The following is a 23,569-nucleotide window of genomic DNA, read 5'->3' on the forward strand; positions in this document are numbered from 1 at the left end:
TTCTTTAAGTTTTTTTATTTGTTGGTTTTAGACCCGTTTTGTCAAACAAAACTTTTTTTTATAGATGTATATGGCAAACACACAAATTCAGAATCAGAAGAGTTTTTATTGCCATTGTTTGAGAACGGGTTCACAAATTAGGAATTTTACTTGGCGCAATCGTGCAACATAAAACACATAACACAGAATAGAATAACATGAACTGTAACTGAGCTATCAGATCTCGTTATTGTTCGTGTCTGATGGCCGAGTTTGGCCGAAAATTATTCAATATTCCCCCCCCAAAAAAACAATTATGCAATATTTGATGTGAAGTAATTGGAGCCTTGAATAGGTCAATAATTCATAACATTGATTTGATTTATTATTTTTGAGCAATTACAGTGTTAAAAAAAAACTAAACAGCCCACATGGCAGATTTGTGTTATTCGAGTCAACATTGCAACTTTTTTTTTGTTACATTTCATCTGTTTGCTTTTGCTTTTTAATTCCACTTTTATTTGTTATTATTTTTTTAAACAGTCTTTTTAGAATGTGCTGTGGGCCGTTAAAAAATGAGCTGCGGGCCGCAAATGGCTCCCGGGCCGCACTTTGGACACCCCTGAACTAAACAATATATTTTCCTTCACACTTTTTAACGGTAACAATTGTTTGGTTAAAAAATCGTCGGTGAAAGCCTAGAAGACAAAATATTAAAGGAGCTGAATATTCACAAATTAATGTGAAAAATATCAAAAAGTACTCTTCCTCCAGAGAAAACTAAAAGACAATTGCAGAAATTACCATACCACATTTTTAAAGATGGTACCCTCTGGTGGTGAGGTATCTTGATTAGTAGAGTAGGCCGCGCCAATAATTGTCGTCAAGATCTGGTATTTTGACGTATATCGTATTGGCCTTTATATAACATGCTTATTTGCTCACAAATATTTTTGAAGACACTTATTCTAAGACTTTGTGAACACATTATTTAAAAATGGTGTAGATTAAACTACTTTCCATTTAATTTTGTCACTACCGAAATGATCATGTCACCACCGAAACGTTATCATATGTTTCAGGTGTGACAATTCTAGCTAACTTTGACCATAACTAAATAATGCTAGCAAGCATCATAAAAACATATGTTGCATAAAAGCTGAAAAAGTTTACATAATTGAAGATAATATGTGTTCGGTAGTGACAGTTTATAAAGATACACACAGATCTTCAGACGTTGGAACACATTTCTAAAAACTATAGGATTAAGTGACTTACCATTCAGCCATGAGAATGTCACTTCCTGGTCAAAAATGTAGGGGTGTGGCCTAGATCTACAATCAGCCACGCCTCTAAAACTCTTGTGTTTCGGTAGTGACATAAAAACTAGGGACATTATTTTTTTGGAGCACAGTTTTTTAATTTAAAAATTAAATCATGAAGCTCTTTTAAATTATATAAATGCAACAAATCTCAAAAATGTTTTAAGAGGTTTTTTCATAAATTGAAATTTAGGGTTCACGATTGGGGACAGCTACTTCTCAATAGAAAGTACCCTATAAAAGATGGTTTTGTATTTATTTATCTTATCACTATCTCAATTAATGCTCTGGGTTTAAACACATCATAATGTAAAGTAAGTAAAAATACATGTCTGAATACTTGAGTGTTTTATCAAACCCTTTTTTTGGTTAAGGGACAGCACTTTGCTTTAATTTGGTAGAATGCCCCATATACAAATACAATATATACACATATGATATCAGTATTTAATATTATAAAATATGTATATACTGTATTAGTGAAATAAAGAGTAACAACCACTGCTGAGGCATCAGCCCCTCTGCCTTGCATAAGAAACATTCTCTTTTTTTAATTAATAATATTCATCTCAATAATTATCCCCAAAAAATGTATTTGAGTTCTTGTGAGAATTCTTCCTCGGCCTGCAAGACTGGGATATTTATCTCCCTCCTGCAGTGCTTTTCACCTGTGGTATATGTCTCCTCTGCTTACCTGTCAAAACTTCCAATATTTGCCAGGAAGTCCAGTTTCTGTCCTTCTTTTCTGACGTTTTGTTTGTTATTGCTACTGCAGCAATGGAGTCGCTCAACAAACCTCAGACGTGGGCTCATTAAAGGAGCATGTACACTTAAAAAATACTGGGTTATTTTGATAACCCAATTTATGAATTGCTAGTGTTAGGTAAAATTTTGGAGTTATTTTTCATTTTTCTGGGTTATAAGCAGTGGCGTGTGGTGAGGTTCATGTCAGGTGAGGCACTGACTTCATCACAGTCAGATTTACAAACTTATGAACCCTAAAGAGTATCTTATTCACCATGTGATTGGCAGCAGTTAACGGGTTATGTTTAAAAGCTCATACCAGCATTCTTCCCTGCTTGGCACTCAGCATCAAGGGTTGGAATTGGGGGTTAAATCACCAAAAATTATTCCCAGGCATGGCGCCGCTGCTGCCCACTGCTCCCCTCACCTCCCAGGGGGTGAACAAGGGGATGGGTCAAATGCAGAGGACAAATTTCACCACACCTAGTGTGTGGGTGACAATCATTGGTACTTTAACTTAACTTTACACTTACAAACTGTAGCACACAAAAAAGCACATTTAATAAAAAAAAACATTATTATGGTCTTACCTTTACTTATAAGTGCGGGAACAGTGGTGTTCGTGTTGGAAGAGTTGTGAATGAATGAAATATGACATCCGTGCTGCAGTCTGCAGGTGTACCTAATGTTGTGTCCCTGCGGTCGTTCGCGGCTCCTCCAGCGCGAGGATTGTTGTTTTTGCACTTTTTGGCTTCTTGTTAAGTGACTTTTTTTGGGTGGATTCGGTCTTGCACGTGGAGGGTTTGGGTATGGGCTTTGGTTGGTGTGACCGCGGCGCTCCCGTCGGGCGGTGCATTCTGCGCGGCGGAGGTGCTTGGCACCAGGAGGCGGGGTTATAAGGACGAGCCTCTCACAGTGCGTCTTCGCAGCAGAGTTTTATGATCGCTCAGCACAAGAAATATGTTACACACTTACAGTTGTTGACAAAATACACTGTACATTATATACCTCAGCTAACTAAACTATGGAAATGTATAATATAATTCATATAGCAATACGGTCTCACTGCACAGCAGGCCAGCAGTTAGCCGAGTCATTGCGCACAATCCATGTTGAGGCACAAATCAGTGACGTGCCTCAAATGGCTGCTGATCACCGCACCGTCTCTTCTCAGTATTTGAACGGCAAATGTGAAAATAAAAATAAAAATAATCTAAAACTGGTGAAGTTAAATGGAAAATAACTTTGGTATAATCACTGGATACATATAACAATTTAATTATTATTTTTTTCTTTTTACTTTTTTTTTTCTTTCCATGATGGCAGGTGAGGCCGTGCCTCCCCTGCCTCTAGTGACGGCACGCCACTGGTTATAAGGGTATTATTTTAACTAAATTTCTGGGTTTTCAAAATTATGAACCATTTTTGGGTTGTTTTTCAACGAGCAATGCATTTTTGGGTAAAAGACTTTTTTTTTTTTATTAAAAAGTTACTTTTTTCTTGAATGAAATTTTATTATAGATTAATCTCATTAACGTTATTTACAATCAGCCAACATTGATTTAGCATAACTCAACTTTTGGGTTAAATAATTCAACCTATTAGTTTGCTGGGGAATAAGCCAACATTAAGTTATCATAACTCAACTTTTTGGTTAAATAATTCAACGCAAAAGTTGGGTTAAGAAAATTAACCCAATATATTGAGTTAAAATAACAAAAATAAGGGGTTTGTCCTTTTCTGAACCAGCAGTTGGGTTGAAATTGGGTTATTTTTTAACCCACCATTTTTTAGTGTGTGTAAAGATTCATTTTCCGTGATTCAGTCAAATAACATGACATAGACAGGTGTCAAAATAGAAAAATATCTGTCAAAAATCCAAATTTTGTGTAAATATCTTGACAAATAGGAGATTATATAAGTAAAGAAGAGCAGGAAGCAGCTCACACATTCTCATACTTTCTGTAACATCCAGGAAGAAATGTCAGCAAGCTATAATCTACATGAAGGAGCCCAGAGTTGTTTTTATTCAAATGTCTGCAATATTTCAGGGTTCCTCACAAGGAAACCTTACAATGTATTCAATCCATGAACTGCTATAAAATTGAGTAGATGGCGAGTTTTTGTTATGTAGAAAAATGCCATATTTTTACCAATTTTCCCAGGAGATTTCCTGTATAAATGTTGATGCTCCTCCTAGACACACGTAATAAAGGTGTTTGTAAAATGTTGTTGCTGCTAAATTACCGTATTTTTCGGAGTATAAGTCGCTCCGGAGTATAAGTCGCACCGGCCGAAAATGCATAATAAAGAAGGAAAAAAACATATATAAGTCGCACTGGAGTATAAGTCGCATTTTTTGGGAACATTTATTTGATAAAACCCAACACCAAGAATAGAAATTTGAAAGGCAATTTAAAATAAATAAAGAATAGTGAACAACAGGCTGAATAAGTGTACGTTATATGAGGCATAAATAACCAACTGAGAACGTGCCTGGTATGTTAACGTAACATATTATGGTAAGAGTCATTCAAATAACTATAACATATAGAACATGCTATACGTTTACCAAATAATCTCTCACTCCTAATCGCTAAATCCCATTAAATCTTACACGTCTAGTCTCTTACGTGAATGAGCTAAATAATATTATTTGATATTTTACGGTAATGTGTTAATAATTTCCCACATAAGTCGCTCCTGAGTATAAGTCGCACCCCCGGCCAAACTATGAAAAAAACTGCGACTTATAGTCCGAAACATACGGTAACCACAACATCAGCGCCGCATAAAACATCATGTCGCTACTGGTCCCACGTTCCCTAAAAAATAATGTTTAAAAAAACAAACCTAAGGCCTTGTCCAGCTGTTTACCAACATACTATTCATGTTTAAATAACTTCTACTGCAAATCGGTTTCAAATATCAGTCATCGGCCTCCTTGACTATTAATAATAGGTATCAGCTCTGAAAAAATAATGTCAGTCGATCTCTCGTGGGAGGAAAAAAAAAAAAGATAATCATGAGTGTGACAACCAACCCCAGTTCTCACCGACTGTGAAAAGAGCCACTTTAAATGAAGATCAGTGTGAAGCGGGCTGCTCCACGAGGTGGTTTTTTTTGTTCGAGCGAAATGTCATTTCCTGCCGCCGCACGATCGCCTGTCATTATCGGCCTTTAATTGCCTTAATTGGCCACGGTGCCGAGGTTCGCACGTGCGGCGACCAGCCACAGCCGCGGCGACAAGCCGAGCCCCCAAAAGTTCACGCCTCCCCCCACCCCGTGCACCCACCACCCACCCACCCGAGCGGCTAATGAAGTGCTGACACGGCGGCTAACAAGCGGCGACGCGACCTAACGAGGTCTGATTAGAGGCCTGGGGGCTACGTTGTGATTCAAATACATAACAAACGACACGTGAGGGACGTAACGACACGTGTGTGTGTGTGTGATTGCTGGACAAACACACTTTTGTGATAGTCATCTTTACTCCAGAGACCTCCCACTTTGTGTTTACCGCTGGTCCAGGTGTGTGTGCGCGCTTAACCTGTTTCCGCATGGATGTGTATTTACGTAAACATATGTGACTTTTAAACTCTTCTCAAACTACGTGTGTGTGTGTGTGTGTTGTGTATCAGCACGGAGCAGCTGGTGGTAAAGATTCTCAAAGCGTTGGATCTTCCTGCCAAGGACGCCAACGGCTTCTCCGACCCTTACGTGAAGATCTACCTGCTGCCCGACAGGAAGAAGAAATTCCAGACCAAGGTAGGCTCCGCCCCCTTGTGATTGCTGCACTGTGGGGAAGTGGGGAATATCCCATCAGCTGACTTGAAGTATTTCACTTGAAAGTAAAGGTGAAAAAACATGGCAGACAAGCCCTAAAAGTGTGTCAATACATTCATACACATAAATATACTTTTAGTTGGCACCAGATTTGTGGTTCGCCCCCAATAACGTGGAATAGTTGTAGTTTTCCAAGACCAGAAATAATATTACTTTCTAAGACAATAGCCAGGAGTAGTGGTAGTTTTCCAATACTTGGAATAACATTAGTTTCTAAGACAATAACCAGGAGTAGTAGTTTTCTAATATTAGGAAAAACATTTTTTTCTAAGACAATAACCAGGAATAGTATAGGTTTTCTAAGACCAGGAATAGTATTAGTTTTAAATACATTAACCACGAATAGTACTAGTTTTCTAAGACCAGGAGTAGTATTAGTTTCTAAGATAATAACCAGGAATAGAAGTAGTTTTCTAAGACCAGGAATAGTATTAGTTTCAAAGACATTAACCACAAATAGTAGTAGTTTTCTAAGACAAAGAATAGTATTAGTTTCTGAGACAATAACCAAGAAGCAGGGGCGCCGAAAAGGGGTAAAGGAGACGGATTCTAGGGGCCCATGATGGAGGGGGGCCCAGAGAAGCCCCTAATGATGATGAAATTATAATACAGGGGGCCCTGTAAAGATTATTTTCATGGGGCCCAAAATCCCTAGCGGCGCCCCTGCCAAGAAGAGTATTATTTTCAAAGACATTAACCAGGAATAGTACTAGTTTTCTAAGACCAGGAGTAATATTAGTTTCTAAGACAATAACCAGGAATAGAAGTAGTTTTCTAAGACCAGGAATTGTATTGGTTTTCAAGACAATAACCAGGAATAGTATACGTTGTCTAGGACCAGGAATAATATTAGTTTCTTAGACAATAATCAGGAATAGTAGTAGTTTTCTAAGACAAGGAATAATATTACCTTCTAAGACAATAACCAGGAATAGTATTAGTTTCAAAGACAATAACCAGGAATTGTAGAAGTTTTCTAAGACCAGGAATAGTATTAGTTTTCAAGACAATAAGCAGGAATAGTATAAGTTGTCTAGGACAAGGAATAATATTAGTTTCTTAGACAATAATCAGGAATAGTAGTAGTTTTCTAAGACAAGGAATAATATTAATTTCTAAGACAATAACCAGGAATAGTATAAGTTGTCTAGGACAAGGAATAATATTAGTTTCTTAGACAATAATCAGGAATAGTAGTAGTTTTCTAAGGCAAGGAATAATATTACTTTCTAAGACAATAACCAGGAATAGTATAAGTTTTCTATGACCAGGAATAGTACTAGTTTCTAAGACAATAACCAGGAATAGTATTAGTTTCAAAGACATTAACCAGGAATAGAAGTTGTTTTTTAAGACCAGGAATAGTATTAGTTTAAGACAATAACCAGGAATAGTACACATTTTCTAGGACCAGAAATATTAGTTTCTGAGACAATAATCAGGAATAGGAGTAGTTTTCTAAGACAAGGAATACTATTAGCTTCTAAGACAATAACCAGGAGTAGTATAAGTTTTCTAAGACCAGGAATACTATTAGCTTCTAAGACAATAACCAGCAATAGTATACGTTTTCTAAGACCAGGAATGATATTAGTTTCTAAGACATTGACCAGGAATAGTCGTAGTTTTCTAAGACCAGGAATAATATTAGCTTCTAAGACAATAACCAGGAATAGTATACATTTTCTAAGACCGGGTATAATATTAGCTTCTAAGACAATAACCAGGAATGGTATAAGTTTTCTAAGACCAGGAATAATATTAGATTCTAAGACAATATCAATCAATGTCAATCAATCAATGTTTATTTATATAGCCCTAAATCACAAGTGTCTCAAAGGGCTGTACAAGCCACAACAACATCCTCAGTACAGAACCCACATACGGGCAAGGAAAAACTCACACCAGTGGGACGTCGGTGAATGACTATGAGAAACCTTGGAGAAGACCGCATATGTGGGTAACCCCCCCCCCCCTCTAGGGGGGGGGGGTTACCCACATATGCGGTCAATAACCAGGAATGTAAGTAGTTTTCTAAGACCAGGAATAATATTAGTTTTCAAGACAATAACCAGGAATAGTGTAAGATTTCTAAGACCAGGAATAGTATTAGTTTTCTAAGAGCAGGAATATTAGTTTTCAAGGCAATAACTAGCTATAGTATAAGTTTTGTAAAACCAGGAATAGTGTACATATTCCATGACAATAACCAGGAATAGCATTAGAAGAAATAGTCTGTTTTCTAAGACCAGGGATAGTATTTGTTTTTAATACATATACCCAGGAATTTTGTTTTTTTGTTTTATATAAACATGAATACTATACAGTAAGTTTTCTATAACAATACCCAGGAATAGTATATGTTTTCTAAGATAAGAAATACTATTGGTTTTCTAAGACCAAAAAAAGTATAAGTTTTCTAAAACAAGTAAAGTAAAGTAAGACCAGGAATTATATTGATTTTATATGACAATAACGAGGAATAGGATAGGTTTTCTCAGAGAAGAAATAGTATAGGTTTTCTAAGACCAGGAATAGTATTAGTTTTTAAGACAATACCCAGGAATAGTAAACATTTTCTCAGAGAAAAAATAGTATTCCTTTTCTGAGACCAGGAATAGTATTAATTTGCAAGACATTAACCAGGAACAATATTAGTTTTATAATACAAAAAACAGAGATAGTATAATTTTCCTAAACCCGTAATAGTGTAAGTTTTCTAAGAACAGGAATAGTATAAACGTTCTAAGTCTATTAGTACTATATTATTTTGTAAGACAATAACCAGAAACAGTAATAGTGTTTCTAAGACAATAACCAGGAATATTATTAGTTTTCTTTAAACCAGGAATTATATTAGATTTTTAAGAACACAAATACGATAAATGTTTTAAGATCATAAATAGTATTTGTTTTATAAGACAATAACCTGGAATAGTATTAATTTCCTGAGAACAGAAACGGTATACATTTTTTCAGACTACACATAGCATACATTTCATAAGACAATAACCAGGATTTGCTTTAGTTTTCTATGACAAAACCCCAATCAGATTCAGGCCCAACTAGTTTGGTGCTTAAACGGGATGCTGTCATCATCAAAAAAGCAGATCCATGTGAGATTGCGCCTGCTTTTCTGATTGGTCGCAGGAATGTAAACAGGAAGAAGGATCAAAGGTGGACAAGGGCTAATGAGCACCGCAGGGTTACTAACTCTTCTGAGGATGCCAGATCTCTTTACGGTACCTGTAGTTACGTCCTCATTATGACGTAAATCTGATTGGCTCATTTGTCAATCAATTGTTTTCACACCTCAACCAAAGCGTACCAAATGATTGGATCTGCACTAGGGTTGTACGGTATACCGGTGTTAGTACCGCAATACTAATGAATCATATTCGGTACTACACCGCCTCTGAAAAGTACCGGTCCCCCACCCCAAGACATGGCTAGCTATCTTGCGGCTAAAGTCCAGCCCCAGTCTGCAGTGTTTTAGCTATTTCTAAATCACTAATCCTCACCTCCATGGCGACAAATAAAGTAAGTTTCTTACAAGTATAATCCCTGCACGACGAGGAATAGCTAACCATGCTTCACTACACACCGTAGCTCACCGGCGTCAAAATGTAAACAACTGGTGGATCTACACCTAACATCCACTGTAATGATACCAAGTACAGTAGCGTATCTAGTCGATACTACTATGATTACGTCAATATTTTTTGGCATCACAACATCTTCTTTCATTTTAATTTATATTATGTTTATGAACTCAGGAAATATGTCCCTGGACACATGAGGACTTTGAATATGACCAATGTATGATCGGATTGATACCCATATTTGATACCACATTTGTGGTATCAAATATGGGTATCAAAACTAATGTAAAGTATCAAACAACAGAAGAATAAGTGATTATTACATTTTAACAGAAATGTAGATTGAACATGTTAAAAGAGAAAGTAAGCAGATATTAACAGTAAATGAACAAGTAGATTAATAATTCATTTTCTACCACTTGTCCTTAATAATTTTGACAAAATAATATAATGGAAAATGACACAATATGTTCCTGCATATGTCAGCAGCTAAATTAGGAGTCTTTGTTTGTTTACTTACTACTAAAAGACAAGTTGTCACGTATGTTCACTATTTTATTTAAGTACAAACTTGCAATAAGAAACATATGTTTAATGTACCCTAAGATTTTTTGTTACAATAAAGGCAATAATGCAGTTGTTTGTGGTCCCCTTTATTTAGAAAAGTACAGAAAAGTACCAAAATTATTTTGGTGACGGGACAACACTGGTCTGCACCTGATTACTGTGTTCACACTGGACCAATGAAACCACATCACGTATTAGAATTTAATTCAGATGAACTAAAGCTTGGCACTGGGCAGCTCATGTTTTATTTGACAAAAAACACAACAAATTGATTATAAATGAGATAAATGATTTGATGTTACACCAATTTGCCAGCTCTAACACAATGCTAAGTTGTTTTGTTCAGATGGTTTAACATATCTTGCCATTTTTAGTATCTTTGATGTTTTTGTATGCGACTCTTGCTGAAAAAAGTTTGCTCAACTGTTCTGGTTCGAAAATCTGCCATTCTTTATTTGCTTCAATGTCTTCATGTGCGCGTGACGAACGTGAGGGCGTTTAGCGCCGTGTCTCTTCGCCACGCTTTCTCGCCGCTCTTGTTACGGGTAGAGCGGATCCCTCCGCCTGACGTTGGCTCCTGCCGGCAAATGGAGATCACGAGGCGCTAATTAGCCTGAGTCAGGCTGGATTTAGTCGACTGAGATGATGGTGGGCGGCGTGTGCATCAAACGTTGGCATCCCTCCACAGAAGGAATAAGTAGAAAAGTGTGAAAATGTGGCAGAAGGTTGTCAATCTGCTCTTTTGAGACCTGTACTGCGTCTCAAATTTAATATTTATGTTAGTACACTTGAGCAAGTATACTTCACTGAGTACTTGCCGTAGTTTCTAAGTGCATCTAATACTATCCGAATCCATGACTGTAACTGCAATATTTATTGTTATAACTAAAGTATGTCATGTTTCGCCATAACATCTTTAATCATAAATGATGATCAGTAGAATAGTTTAAATCAGGGGTGTCAAACTCGTTTTTATTTCAGAGGGCCGCTTGTTACAGTGAATATATATGAATTATAATGTATAATCACCTCATTATGTTATTACACAATTCCTTATGGGTTTGACTGTTCAATTGTTTTACTCTTTCAAATTTTCTTGTAATCAGACATTATTTTCGAGACATTTAGATTGAATCTTTACCTACCATTTTTTTTAATGTACAAATCGATGGAGAACGTACTTGCTTTTGAAATTATAAGTCAGGGTGACGAGCATTTTATTCTTACACAAAATGTTTGGAATATATGATATTAATACAAGGGTGTGGCATACTAAAAAGTCAATGTATATTTTGATATGTTTTAATTTTGTCCAAAAAAAAAAATGCTGAAAACTGACAAAGCGTGTCAGCTTTCTGTTATGGGTGTACTTATCAATTATTACACCGGTTAAGAAAACTACAGGGGAAAAAAAAAAAAAAAAATTTTATGTAATGAGAAATTAGCTGAAATTGTTACCCAAAACCAGTGAAGTTGGCACGTTATGTAATTTGTAAATAAAAACAGAATACAATGATTTCAAATTATATTCAATTGAATAAACTGCAAAAACAAGATATTTAATGTTCGAACTGAGAAACTAATTTTTTTTGGCAAATAATCATTAACTTAGAATTTAATGGCAGCAACACATTGCAAAAAAGTTGGCACAGGAGCATTTTACCACTGTGTTACATGGCCTTTCCTTTTAACAACACTCTGTAAACGTTTTGGAACTGAGGAGACCAATTTTTTAAGCTTTTCAGGTGGAATTCTTTCCCATTCTTGCTTGATGTACATCTTAAGTTGTTCAACAGTCCGGGGTCTCCCTTGTCGTATTTTAGGCTTCATATTTTCAATGGGAGACAGGTCTGGACTACAGGCAGGCCAGTCTAGTTCCCGCACTCTTTTACTACGAAGCCACGCTGTTGTAACACGTGGCTTGGCATTGTCTTGCTGAAAAAGGCAGGGGTGTCCATGAAAATGACGTTGCTTGGACAGCAACATACTGTATGTTGCTCCAAAACCTGTATGTACCTTTCAGCATTTACAGATGTGTAAGTTACCCATGTCTTGGGCACTAATACACCCCCATACCATCACAGATGCTGGCTTTTGATCAGATGGTTCTTTTCCTCTACGTCCACAGTTTTCAAAAACAATTTGAAATGTGACTCGTCAGACCACAGAACAGTTTTCCACTTTGCATCAGTCCATCAAGCCGGCAGCGTTTCTGGGTGTTGTTGATAAATGGCTTTCACTTTGCATAGTAGAGTTTTAACATGCACTTACAGATGTAGCGACAAACTGTATTTACTGACAGTGGTTTTCTGAAATGTTCCTGAGCCCATGTGGTGATATCCTTTACACACTGATGTCGGTTTTTGATGCAGTACAACCTGAGGGATCGAAGGTCCATAATATCATCGCTTAAATGCAGTGATTTCTCCAGATTCTCTGAACCTTTTGATATTACGGACCGTAGATGGTGAAATCCCTAAATTCTCTGCAATAGCTCGTTGAGAAATGTTGTTCTTAAACTGTTCGACAATTTGCTCACCCATTTGTTGACAAAGTGGTGACCCTCGCCCCATCCTTGTTTGTGAATGACTGAGCATTTAATGGAAGTTGCTTTTATACCCAATTATGGCACCCACCGGTCCCCAATTAGCTTGTTCACCTGTGGGATGTTCCAAATAAGTGTTCTCAATCTTTTTGCCACTTGTGCCAGCTTTTTTGAAACATGTTGCAGGCATCAAATTCCAAATGAGCTAATAGTTGCAAAAAAAAAAAAGTTTTCCAGTTCGAACGTTAAATGTCTTGTCTTTGGAGTCTATTCAATTGCATACAGGTTGAAAAGGATTTGCAAATCATTGTATTCTGTTTTTATTTACGATTTACTCAATGTGCCAACTTCACTGGTTTTGGGGTTTGTACATGAAGACATACACGCTAAATGGATTGCACTCTCTATTTTGCTCATTTAAGAGACGCAATCCTCAGCGCACGAACTCAGTAGATCAACTCTGCGCGTGCCATAAAGTTTGCACGTGTTTTAATACATGCCAACTTTTAGTAGATCAGCCCCTTACAGTATGCACTCAAAAGTCTTGAGTGCATACTGTCGAGAATACGAAAGTATTTGCCAATTTTAAGACAACAGATGTCTTTTCGTGGGCGTGAGACGGAGCCGACAGACGCGATATAGGCAGGAAAAAGGAATGAAGTAAAAAAAAAAAACTAAAAAAAAAACTATTTTCGTGAGACAGAATGTGACATTTCGGATGAGTTCAATTGGATTCCTCATCCCGCAGGAAAGAGGGTGAAATTTAATTTTCCGCTCTGCAGCCGAGAATAAAGGTTAATTATCTCTCCCAAGGACGTACGACCTCACAATTAATCAGAATTAATCAAGCGGCGCATGATTCATCCGCACCTTTTTTCTGCTCTGCAATACTCCAGTTGTTGTCGTTTTGAGTCAACATGTACAGTATCTCTCATTTATGCTCACTATAATAATATAGCTTACATATACCTGTGTAAAGTCACCCCCTTATCATTGCAGCTATTACTGCCATTCCTTTGTGCTGTACAATTATTTGCCTGTATGAATAATAACACGTTAACACCATAAAAACTGTAATAGATAAACAATATGTGTAGGACAAACGTTGGGGACAGGTTGGGTGGCTGGCTATGAGTAATAACACGTTAGTAACATAAATACTATCGCTTTGATTTGATTGGGTGGTGCTGGCTGTCTGGGAGTGTTGTGGCTGCTGTTTCTGCTGCCGTTTGTTTGTGGTGTGGGCGCCCGTGGCTGCTGGGTCTGGTGCAGGGGGGTGGCTGATGTTGTGACTGGTGGCAGCGCGCGCGCGTGGTGGTTGTCGGGGCTGACAAACTGTGTATATGTATGTGTGTGTGTGTGTGTGTGTGTGTATGTATGTATGTATGTATGTATATATATGTGTATGCATGTGTATGTGTGTGTATGTGTACATGTGTATGTTTATGTGTATGTATATATATATGTATGTATATTTCTGGGGGTACGTTCTGGGCCTGCCTGTCGGGTGGGGGTCGGCGCCTCAGGCTACTGCATCCGGACTGCGTGTCTGGAGCTCCTGGGTCCCACCGTCCATCCCTTCCGGGTGCCCGTCTTGGTTGGGGCCTGCTGGGCCTGGTCCCTGCGTCTACTGTGGTAGCTTGGTGCTGCAGGGTATTCCGAGGTGCTGCGAGTCGGCCAGTTGTTGGGGTAGCGACCTTGTGTGTCAGCATGTCTGTGATCTTCTTTTAATTCTTTTTTTTTAAATTTTTTTTTTTTTTTTTTATAAATAGATTTAATTATTTATTTATTCTTATTTTTTTAATATATTTTATTAATATTATTATGTATTTATTTATTCTATTTATTTACTCCCCTACCTCAGGGGGGGGACTCGGCGGGGCGGTTGCTGGTTGTTCCATCTCCATCGTTGGGGTCCCTGCGGGTGGGGTGGGTGGTTCCTGTGGCCCCGTGCTGGGTGGTCCTGTGGCGGCCGGCTTGGGTGGGATGGCCGTGGGCTGGCCTCGCCGCGCTCTCCGGGGGTGGGGGTTGGGGACCCTGTTGCCGGTGGGGCGGGGGCGGTCTTCCCGTCCGGTTGCGGGGGGTGTCCGGGCCCCTCGGGCGGGGCGTCCCGCCTTTTTGTCCGTGTGGGGTGTGGTCTCTCGCTGGCTTGGGGTCTGGCTGCCCCCTGCTTTTCTCGTGCCTTGTCCTCTGCCGGGTGCGTCTGTCTGCGGCCTGCTGCTGGCCCTTGTGGGCGGCGCGGTGGGCCAGGCTCTGGGGTTCCTGTCGCTGTCCGGCTTGGCTGCGTGGGGGCGGTGGCCCCTGGTTCCCTGGGCACCACACCTACTGTTTGTGGGATGGGCTCTCGGGTAGGCTGGGGCCGTACTCTGGCTCCCGCACACACTGGGAGTCAAATGTATTGTACATGCAAATTCACATATACTCACACACATACATAGGTACCTACGCTCCCACATACATATACAAATAAATACAGTACATATTTACACACTCAAAGTTCGTACATCCACACGCACATTCATTATACAAACATACTGTATACACATACTGTACATATACATTCACTGTAAAAACATACATATACACATACTGTACATATACACTCACTGTACAAACACACACATACACATACTACACATTTACATTCACTGTACAAACACACACATACATATACTGTACATATACATTCACTGTACAAACACACATATACACATACTGTACATATACATTCACTGTTCAAACACACATACTGTATACACATACTGTACATATACATTTGCTATATACACATACTGTACATATACATTCACTGTACAAGCACACATATACACATACTGTACATATACAAGTACATATGCACACATACGCTCATGCACATAATCACGTTTCATCAAACATATATTAACGTGGTTGCCCTAGGGTAAACTGGGTATAACACATAGCACACTGACAAAGCTTAACCTATTGTTACTATAACAATCTACAAGGTTAATGTAGGTTGCTTCTCTTTCTTCCCCTCCATTTTTCTGCATTCTTTCGTATCTCAAGTTATCATTACGTATATGTATTGTTGCATTTGAACAATTGTATTGTTGATAATAAAGGTAAAGTATTGGTAATTATCAATAGCACTATTTCTATTGGTATTCATATTGCTCCATTTTTAGTGTAATAATGCTCATTGTCATTTCTGTATTTTTTTATTTTTTATTTTCGCTAACTGCTTATTTGCTATTACTTTTACCATCATATTTGTACATGTCGTATTTGCTGATGTTGCTCTGTTGTTGTTGTTGTTGTGTTTGCTGTTGTTGTTTTTGTCTCTCTGTCTAATCCCCCTCTTGTCCCCACAACCCCCCTCTGTCTTCCTTTTTCTCTCTTTCTATCCCCTCCTGCTCCGGCCCGGCTGCACCAAATGATAATATAAATACATTTAATAAAGTCAAAATACAAGTAAGGCAACAAGAGAAGTATCCTACACTTCTCTTTTGTAAAGTAAATCTGAACAGCCGATATGGGCATCTACATCTGCTATATGATTTGCCCGAGAAGCTGGGCAGGACATTATTAAAAAAAAAAAAAAAAAAGTAACATAAATACTATAATACAGTGGTCCCTAACCTTTTTGTAGCTGCGGACCGGTCAACGCTTGAAAATATGTCCCAGGGACCGGTGGGGTGGACGTATGGTTTCTTTTCAAAATTATTATTATTTTTTTGTCATAAAGAAATACAATCATGTGTGCTTACGGACTGTATCCCTGCAGACTGTATTGATCTATATTGATATATAATGTATATATTGTGTTTTTTATGTTGATTTAATAAAAATAAAATAAATGTATATATATATATTTTAAATTTTATTTATTTATTTATTTTAATTTCTTGTGCGGCCTGGTACCAATCGGTCCACGGACCGGTACCGGGCCGCGGCCTGGTGGTTGGGGACCACTGCTATAATAGACAAAAACTGTTTGAATTACAAACGTTTAGGACAAATTTGGGGAGATTTTGACAAGGCGGGGTGGGGGAGGGGGGGGGGGGGGGCTGGTTAGGAATAATATGTTAATACCAAAACAAGTATAATAGACAAAAAATGTTTGCCGCACAATCAAGTACAAACGTAGCACAAACGATTGGGACAAGTTTTGGGGAGATGTTTGACAAGGTGGGGGCGCTGGTTATGAATAATAACACAATAATGACATAGAAACTATAAAACGTTAACATAAAAACTTTTTTTTTTTTTGCTGACAAACATTCGAGACAAATTTGGGAATATTTTTACAAAGTTGGGGTTTGGGGGACTTATGAATAATAACACAATTATAACCTAAAAATTATACAGCGGTAATAAAAATAAAAACTGTCATAGTTAGATAAAAATGTTGCAGCACAAACGTAACACAAACGATTGGGACAAGTTTGGTGAGATTTTGACAAAGTATGATGGGGAGGTGCTGGGGGGGCTGTTATGGATAATGACACAATAATGACATGCCAATTATGCAGCGAAAATAAAAGCTGTAATAGTTAGATACAAAATGTTGCAGTACAAACCAGCACAAGTGTAGCACAAACGATTGGGACAAGTTTGGGGAGATTTTGATAAAATGCGGGGGCTGGTTATTAATAATAACACATTAATAACATAAATACTATAATAGTTAGACAAACAAATCGTATAACACAATAACATAGAAACTATAAAACGTTGATAGCATTAAACATTTTTGCAACACAAACGTTCAAGACAAGTTTTGGGGGGTGAGGGGACAATTATGAATTAATAACACATTTGTAACAAAAATTATACAGCAGCAATAAAATAACAACTAATAGTTGGATAAAAATGTTGCAGCACAAACGTAGCACAAACGATTGGGACAAGTTTGGTGAGACTTTGACAAAGTATGATGGAGAGGTGCTGCGGTGGCTGTTATGAGTAATAACACAATAATAACATACCAATTGTGCAGCGGCAATAAAATAAAAACTGTAATAGTTAGATAAAAAATGTTGCAGCACAAACCAGCACACATGTAGCACAAACTATTGGGACAAGTTTGGGCGATTTTGATAAGAATGGGGGGCTGGTTATGAATAATAATATGTTAATATCATAAATACAAAAAAATTTGACACAAATTGTGGCAGAAGTGAAAGGGACAAGTTTGGGGAGATTTTGACAAGGTTGGGGGGCTGTTTATGAAATAAAACACGTTAATACCATGACAACTACAATAGTTAATAACATAAACAATATAATAGACAAAAAATGCTTGTATCACAATCGTTTGAGACAAGTTTGGGGAGATTTTGACAATTTGAGCATGCTGGTTATGAATAATAACTAGGGATGTCCGATAATGGCTTTTTGCCGATATCCGATATTGTCCAACTCTTTAATTACCGATATCAACCGATACCGATATCAACCGATATATACAGTCGTGGAATTAACACATTACTATGTCTAATTTGGACAACCAGGTATGGTGAAGATAAGGTACTTTTAAAAAAAAATTATAAAATAAAATAAGATAAATAAATTAAAAACATTTTCTTGAATAAAAAAGAAAGTAAAACAATATAAAAACAGTTACATAGAAACTAGTAATTAATGAAAATGAGTAAGTTAAAGGTTAGTACTATTAGTGGACCAGCAGCACGCACAATCATGTGTGCTTACGGACTGTATCCCTGCAGACTGTATTGATATATATTGATATATAATGTAGGAACCAGAATATTAATAACAGAAAGAAACAACCCTTTTGTGTGAATGAGGAGGGAGGTTTTTTGGGTTGGTGCATTAATTGTAAGTGTATCTTGGGTTTTTTATGTTGATTTAATTTAAAAAAAAAAAAAAAACAAAAAAAAAAACGATACCGATAATAAAAAAAACCGATACCGATAATTTCCGATATTACATTTTAACGCATTTAAATATTTATAACACTTTAATACCATAAAACTATAAAAGTTAATAACATAAAAACTTTAATAGACATAAAATGTTTGCAGTACAATCAAGCACAAATGTAGCACAAACAAACAAGATTTTTGAAAAGGTGGGGCTGCTGGTTATGAATAATAACACACTAACATAGAGACTATAAAATGTTAATCACATAAAAACTAAATTTTTTCCAGCACAAATGTTCGGGACAAGTTTGGGGAGATTTGGACAAAGCTAAGGGTTGGGGGACTGTTATGAATTATACACAATTATAACATACAAAATTATACAGCAGCAATAAAATAAAAACTTTAATAGATGAAAATGTTGCTGCACAAACGTAGCACAAATTATTTGGACACCTTTGGGGAGATTTTGATAAGATGGGGGGCTGGTTATGAATAATAAGATGTTAATATCATAAATACTATAATAGACACAAAATGTTTGCAGCACAAATGTAGCACAAACGACTGGGACAAGTTTGGGGAGATGTTAACAATTTGGGCAGATTGGTTATGAAAAATAACACGTTAATAACATAAAAACTATCAAAGTTATTAGCATAATAACTACAATAGACAAAAAAATGTTTTCAGCACAATCAAGCACAAACATAGCACAAACGATTGGGACAGGTTTTGGGGAGATTATTGAAAAGGTGGGGGGGGGGGGTTGTTATGAATAATAACACAATAACATAGAAAGTATAAAACGTTGATAACCTATAACATTTTTACAACACAAACGCACGAGATAAGTTTGGGGAGATTTTGACAAAGTTGGGGGTGAGCAGACTATTATGAATTAATAAAACATTTGTAACAAAAATTATACAGCGGAAATAAAATTAAAATTGTAATAGTTAGATAAAAATGTTGTAGCACATACGATTGGGACAAGTTTGGGGAGATTTTGACAAAGTATGATGGGGAGGTGCCGGGGGGGGCTGTTATGAATAATAACATAATATTAACATACAAATTATGCAGTGGCAATATAATAAAAACTACAACAGTTAGATTTTAAAAAAAAAATTGCAGTACAAACCAGCACAAGCGTAGCACAAATGATTGGGACAAGTTTGGGGAGATTTTGATAAGATGGGGGCTGGTTACGAATGATAACACATTAATAACATAAATACTATAATAGTTGGACAAACAAATTGTGGCAGAAACGAAAGGGACACGTTTGGGGAAATCTTGATAGGGAAGGGGGGCTGTTTATTAATAATATGTTAATACAATGACAACTATAATAGTTAATAACATAAAAACTATAATAGACAAAAAATGTTTGCAGCACAAACGTAGCACAATCATTTGAGACAAGTTTGGGGGAGATGTTGACAATTTGAGCATGCTGGTTATGAATAATAACTCTTTAATATCATAGAACTATAAAAGTTAACATAACGTTTTAATGTTTGAGACAAGTTTGGTGACTAACTTAAAAACTGTAACGGCACAAAAGGAAATTTTTACAGGACAAACGAATGACAGTGTTGTTCTAATATTAATATAAGGGGGTTAATTTCACACAGGTCACACATATTGTTACTTATCTGACTGTGTTCTCATTAGCTAGTGTACTTAATGTAGTCTCCTTGGGTGATGTTCTGGGGCATGGGTGTCAAACTCTGGCCCGCGGGCCAAATTTGTCCCGCCGTATAATTTCACTTGGCCCGTGAGGCGATATCAAATTAACACTAGAGCTGGCCCGCCGATTATATACAGCGGCGGTGCCGCGGTACTCTGCTAATTCTCATACTTGCCAAACCTCCCAGGAGACTCCCAAATTTCGGTGCCCCTCCCGAGAATTGTAACGTCCCCTTTTCGTCCAGTCGAACAAGTGCCGGCTCAGTCACATAATATGTGCAGCTATGGCACGCACATAGAAGAGAATGCAACGCATACTTGATCTTCAGCGATACAGGTTACACAGAGGGTGCCAGTATAAAAACCTTTAACATTGTTGGAAATATACGCCACACTGTGAATCCACACCAAACAAGAATGACAAACACATTTCGGGAGAACATCCGCACAGTAACACAACATAAACACAACAGAACAAATACCCAGAACCCTTTGCAGCACTAACTCTTCCGGGACGCTACAAGGTGTGTGTATGTGTGTGGCGTATATTTCTAACAATGTTAAAGTTGCTTATACGGCCACTCTGTGTAAACTGTATCGCTGTTGATGAAGTATGCTTTCCATTTACGTGTGTGTGCGTACAGGAGCCGCTCATATCTTGTGACTGGGCGGGCACGTTGTTAGAAGGGATGAAAAGCGGACGTGACATCAGCTCGTAGATGACGTTAAAAGCAGTGCCTGTAAGGCACGCCCCCAAAACTGTGGAATACGAGACATAATGACTGATGAACACTTTCGTTCGATAATGAAGGTTGCCTGAGCCCCGACATTAATGAACTAGCATCCAAGAAAAGATGGCAGGTATCTGGCTTGGGCACATCAGATTAGATCAGTGTGTTGCAAACTGAGCAGTTTAAAGTCCTGAATGGTTGGTTTATTCATTATTTTATTTTCAAATTTATTAGCCTGCGGAAAAAGTTAATGTTGATATTTACCTCAGAAGGCTGCAAATACAAAAGAGGCATTACATTTTTATTTAAATTGTATTTGATATGCCATTGGTATTTTTTAATTATTATTATTATTATTATTATTATTTGAAACTCGATTTTGCATGTCACTATAAAGTTATATAAGCCTTGCTTGTTCAATATACAATGCAAAACTTGTTTGGGTCCCTATCAAAAAGGTTAATTTGTTCAACCTTGGCCTGCGGCTTTGTTCAGTTTTACATTTTGGCCCACTCTGTATTTGAGTTTGACACCCCTGTTCTAGGGGATGACAAATGTTTGCTCTGGGGAGTTTCCGGCGGCTTCTTTGGAAAGGGAAAGACGATTGGTGGGCTGAATATTTGGGAATGAAATATGTGATGCGGAAGTGTTTAGCGACGGGAGAACAGCTGGAGAGGAACCAAGTGGCGACAAGATAAGAATGAAGAATCAGTGAACATGTCACAGGAATAAATAGCGTGAGTGTGCGTGCGTGCGTGCGTGCGTGCGTGCGTGCGTGCGTGCGTGCGTGCGGACAGCTACAATCATCACTGTGTCTCCTTATTTTTATGCCTGTAGTAAAAATGTGCATCATTCTGACGTCCATGTTCCCTCTACCAGGTCCACAGAAAGACCCTAAACCCGGTTTTCAACGAGACCTTCCAGTTCGGCGTACCGCTGAACGAGCTACATTCCAGGAAGCTGCACTTCTCCGTGTACGACTTCGACCGCTTCTCCAGACACGACCTGATCGGTCAGGTGGTCGTGGACAACCTGCTGGACTTTAGCGAGGGCAGCGGGGACAAGCCGGTCTGGAGGGACATCGTGGAGGGCACGGTGGTGAGCGAGACACATTTTATGCCAGGGATGCCCAAAGTGGGAACCGAGGGCCAAATTTGGCACGTCGTGTCATTCCAAATTGAATACATATTCATACTGACCTATTTCAAGCTGCACAATTTTTGATGGCATGTCTGCTAGGCTGCACTGCAAAAAAGTCAGTAGATTTTGGCGTGTTCCCAAGATGCGGAAGGACAGGAAGCGGCATGCAGGTTAGTCTTTTCATCCACTAACAAGGCAAAAATGCAAAAACAGGGTTGTGTTGCAGGGAAGCGCACGTGAAGTCTAAGGCTATTTTGGCATAGCAAAATGAGTAGCAGGAACTAAGAAGGTAGCAAACGGCTAGCATGGAAAAGCTATATTAGCATAGTGTGAAACAAACAGTCGCTAGTGGCGAACAGTGGCGACCGATGTACCCGCGTCGCATGAATGGCAAGACCTGGTATACAAGGGGGTGTGATTAGTGTACACAGCAGGTGGGGACACTAATCACTAAACAAAGGCAGGTGCAGAGAATAAGCGGTCAGGTCACAGCAGGACAACACACACAGGAAGAGGAAACCAAAACAGGAGCGCTAGACAAGAGCTAAACACTAACAGGGAAGAATACCAACAGAAACAACACAGGACATGACCTGTGGGTATTGGTCATGACAGATATTACGGTAAAATTTGGGGACAGCGTGGCGTGCTTGGGAGAGCAGCCGTGCCAGCAACCTGAGGGTTCCTGGTTCAATTCCCACCTTCTACCAACCTCGTTGTGTCCTTGAGCAAGACACTTCACCCTTGCTCCTGATGGGTCGTGGTTAGGGCCTTGCATGGCAGCGCCCGCCATCAGTGTGTGACTGCGTGTGTGAATGGGTGAATGTGGAAATAGTGTCAAAGCGCTTTGAGTACCTTGAAGGTAGAAAAGCGCTATACAAGTATAACCCATTTACCATTTATTTAAAAACCTGGCAGCTCGGTCACCGAAAGTTACGGTAAAATAACCAGTAGTACCATGTTTGTATTGTTAGTAATGCAATGTAAAAACAAGAAACATAGACTTTACCGTAAAAAAGTAGCATCCGCGCTAAAAATACCAGTTCTGTTTTTTTCAATTTATAGTCATGCACTGTAAAAAAAACTGACCGTAGATTATTCTGTTAAAAAAAAATGGCAGCTCAGTCGTCAAAATTTTGTACCTTTTTTTTTTAATTTACAGTAAAAATGGCAATAGACATTATGGTAAAAAAACTGACTGCTCTGTCACCATCATTTGTATGTAAAAGCAACAATCAATTTACAGTAATTTGGTGTAAAAAAAACAAAAAAACACCGTAAATGTTGCGGTAAAAAATCTAATTTCTAAAATCTATACTCTTGTTTTTTGTTTTTTTACAGGCTAACTTGTTGCAATCTTTTGAACTAGATCTCTACTATCTTATATTTTCAGCGGTATGAGGCTACATTTTGTACTAGTGGTGCTGTTGCGTGGTAAAAATTTGCCCTTGAAGGCAAAACATTTGGGCACCCCGCTTTATGCCCTCTTTACTAAGGTTGTAACCACAACTTGTATTACTAATCGGAT

General features: G+C 38.1%; 1 protein-coding gene across 1 annotated transcript in view; it reads left to right on the forward strand.

Annotated features, from left to right (window-relative positions):
* syt3 (synaptotagmin III) overlaps positions 1-23,569 on the forward strand; it is a 101,729-nt gene that overhangs the window by 53,460 nt on the left and 24,700 nt on the right. The window contains exons 7-8 of the mRNA XM_062050249.1: positions 5,687-5,813; positions 21,781-21,999. Of these exons, the coding sequence (XP_061906233.1) occupies positions 5,687-5,813; positions 21,781-21,999 (346 nt within the window). The remainder of the gene's footprint in view (positions 1-5,686; positions 5,814-21,780; positions 22,000-23,569) is intronic.

The sequence above is a fragment of the Entelurus aequoreus genome, linkage group LG06, assembly GCF_033978785.1.
Source record: "Entelurus aequoreus isolate RoL-2023_Sb linkage group LG06, RoL_Eaeq_v1.1, whole genome shotgun sequence".
Classification (NCBI taxonomy): domain Eukaryota; kingdom Metazoa; phylum Chordata; class Actinopteri; order Syngnathiformes; family Syngnathidae; genus Entelurus; species Entelurus aequoreus.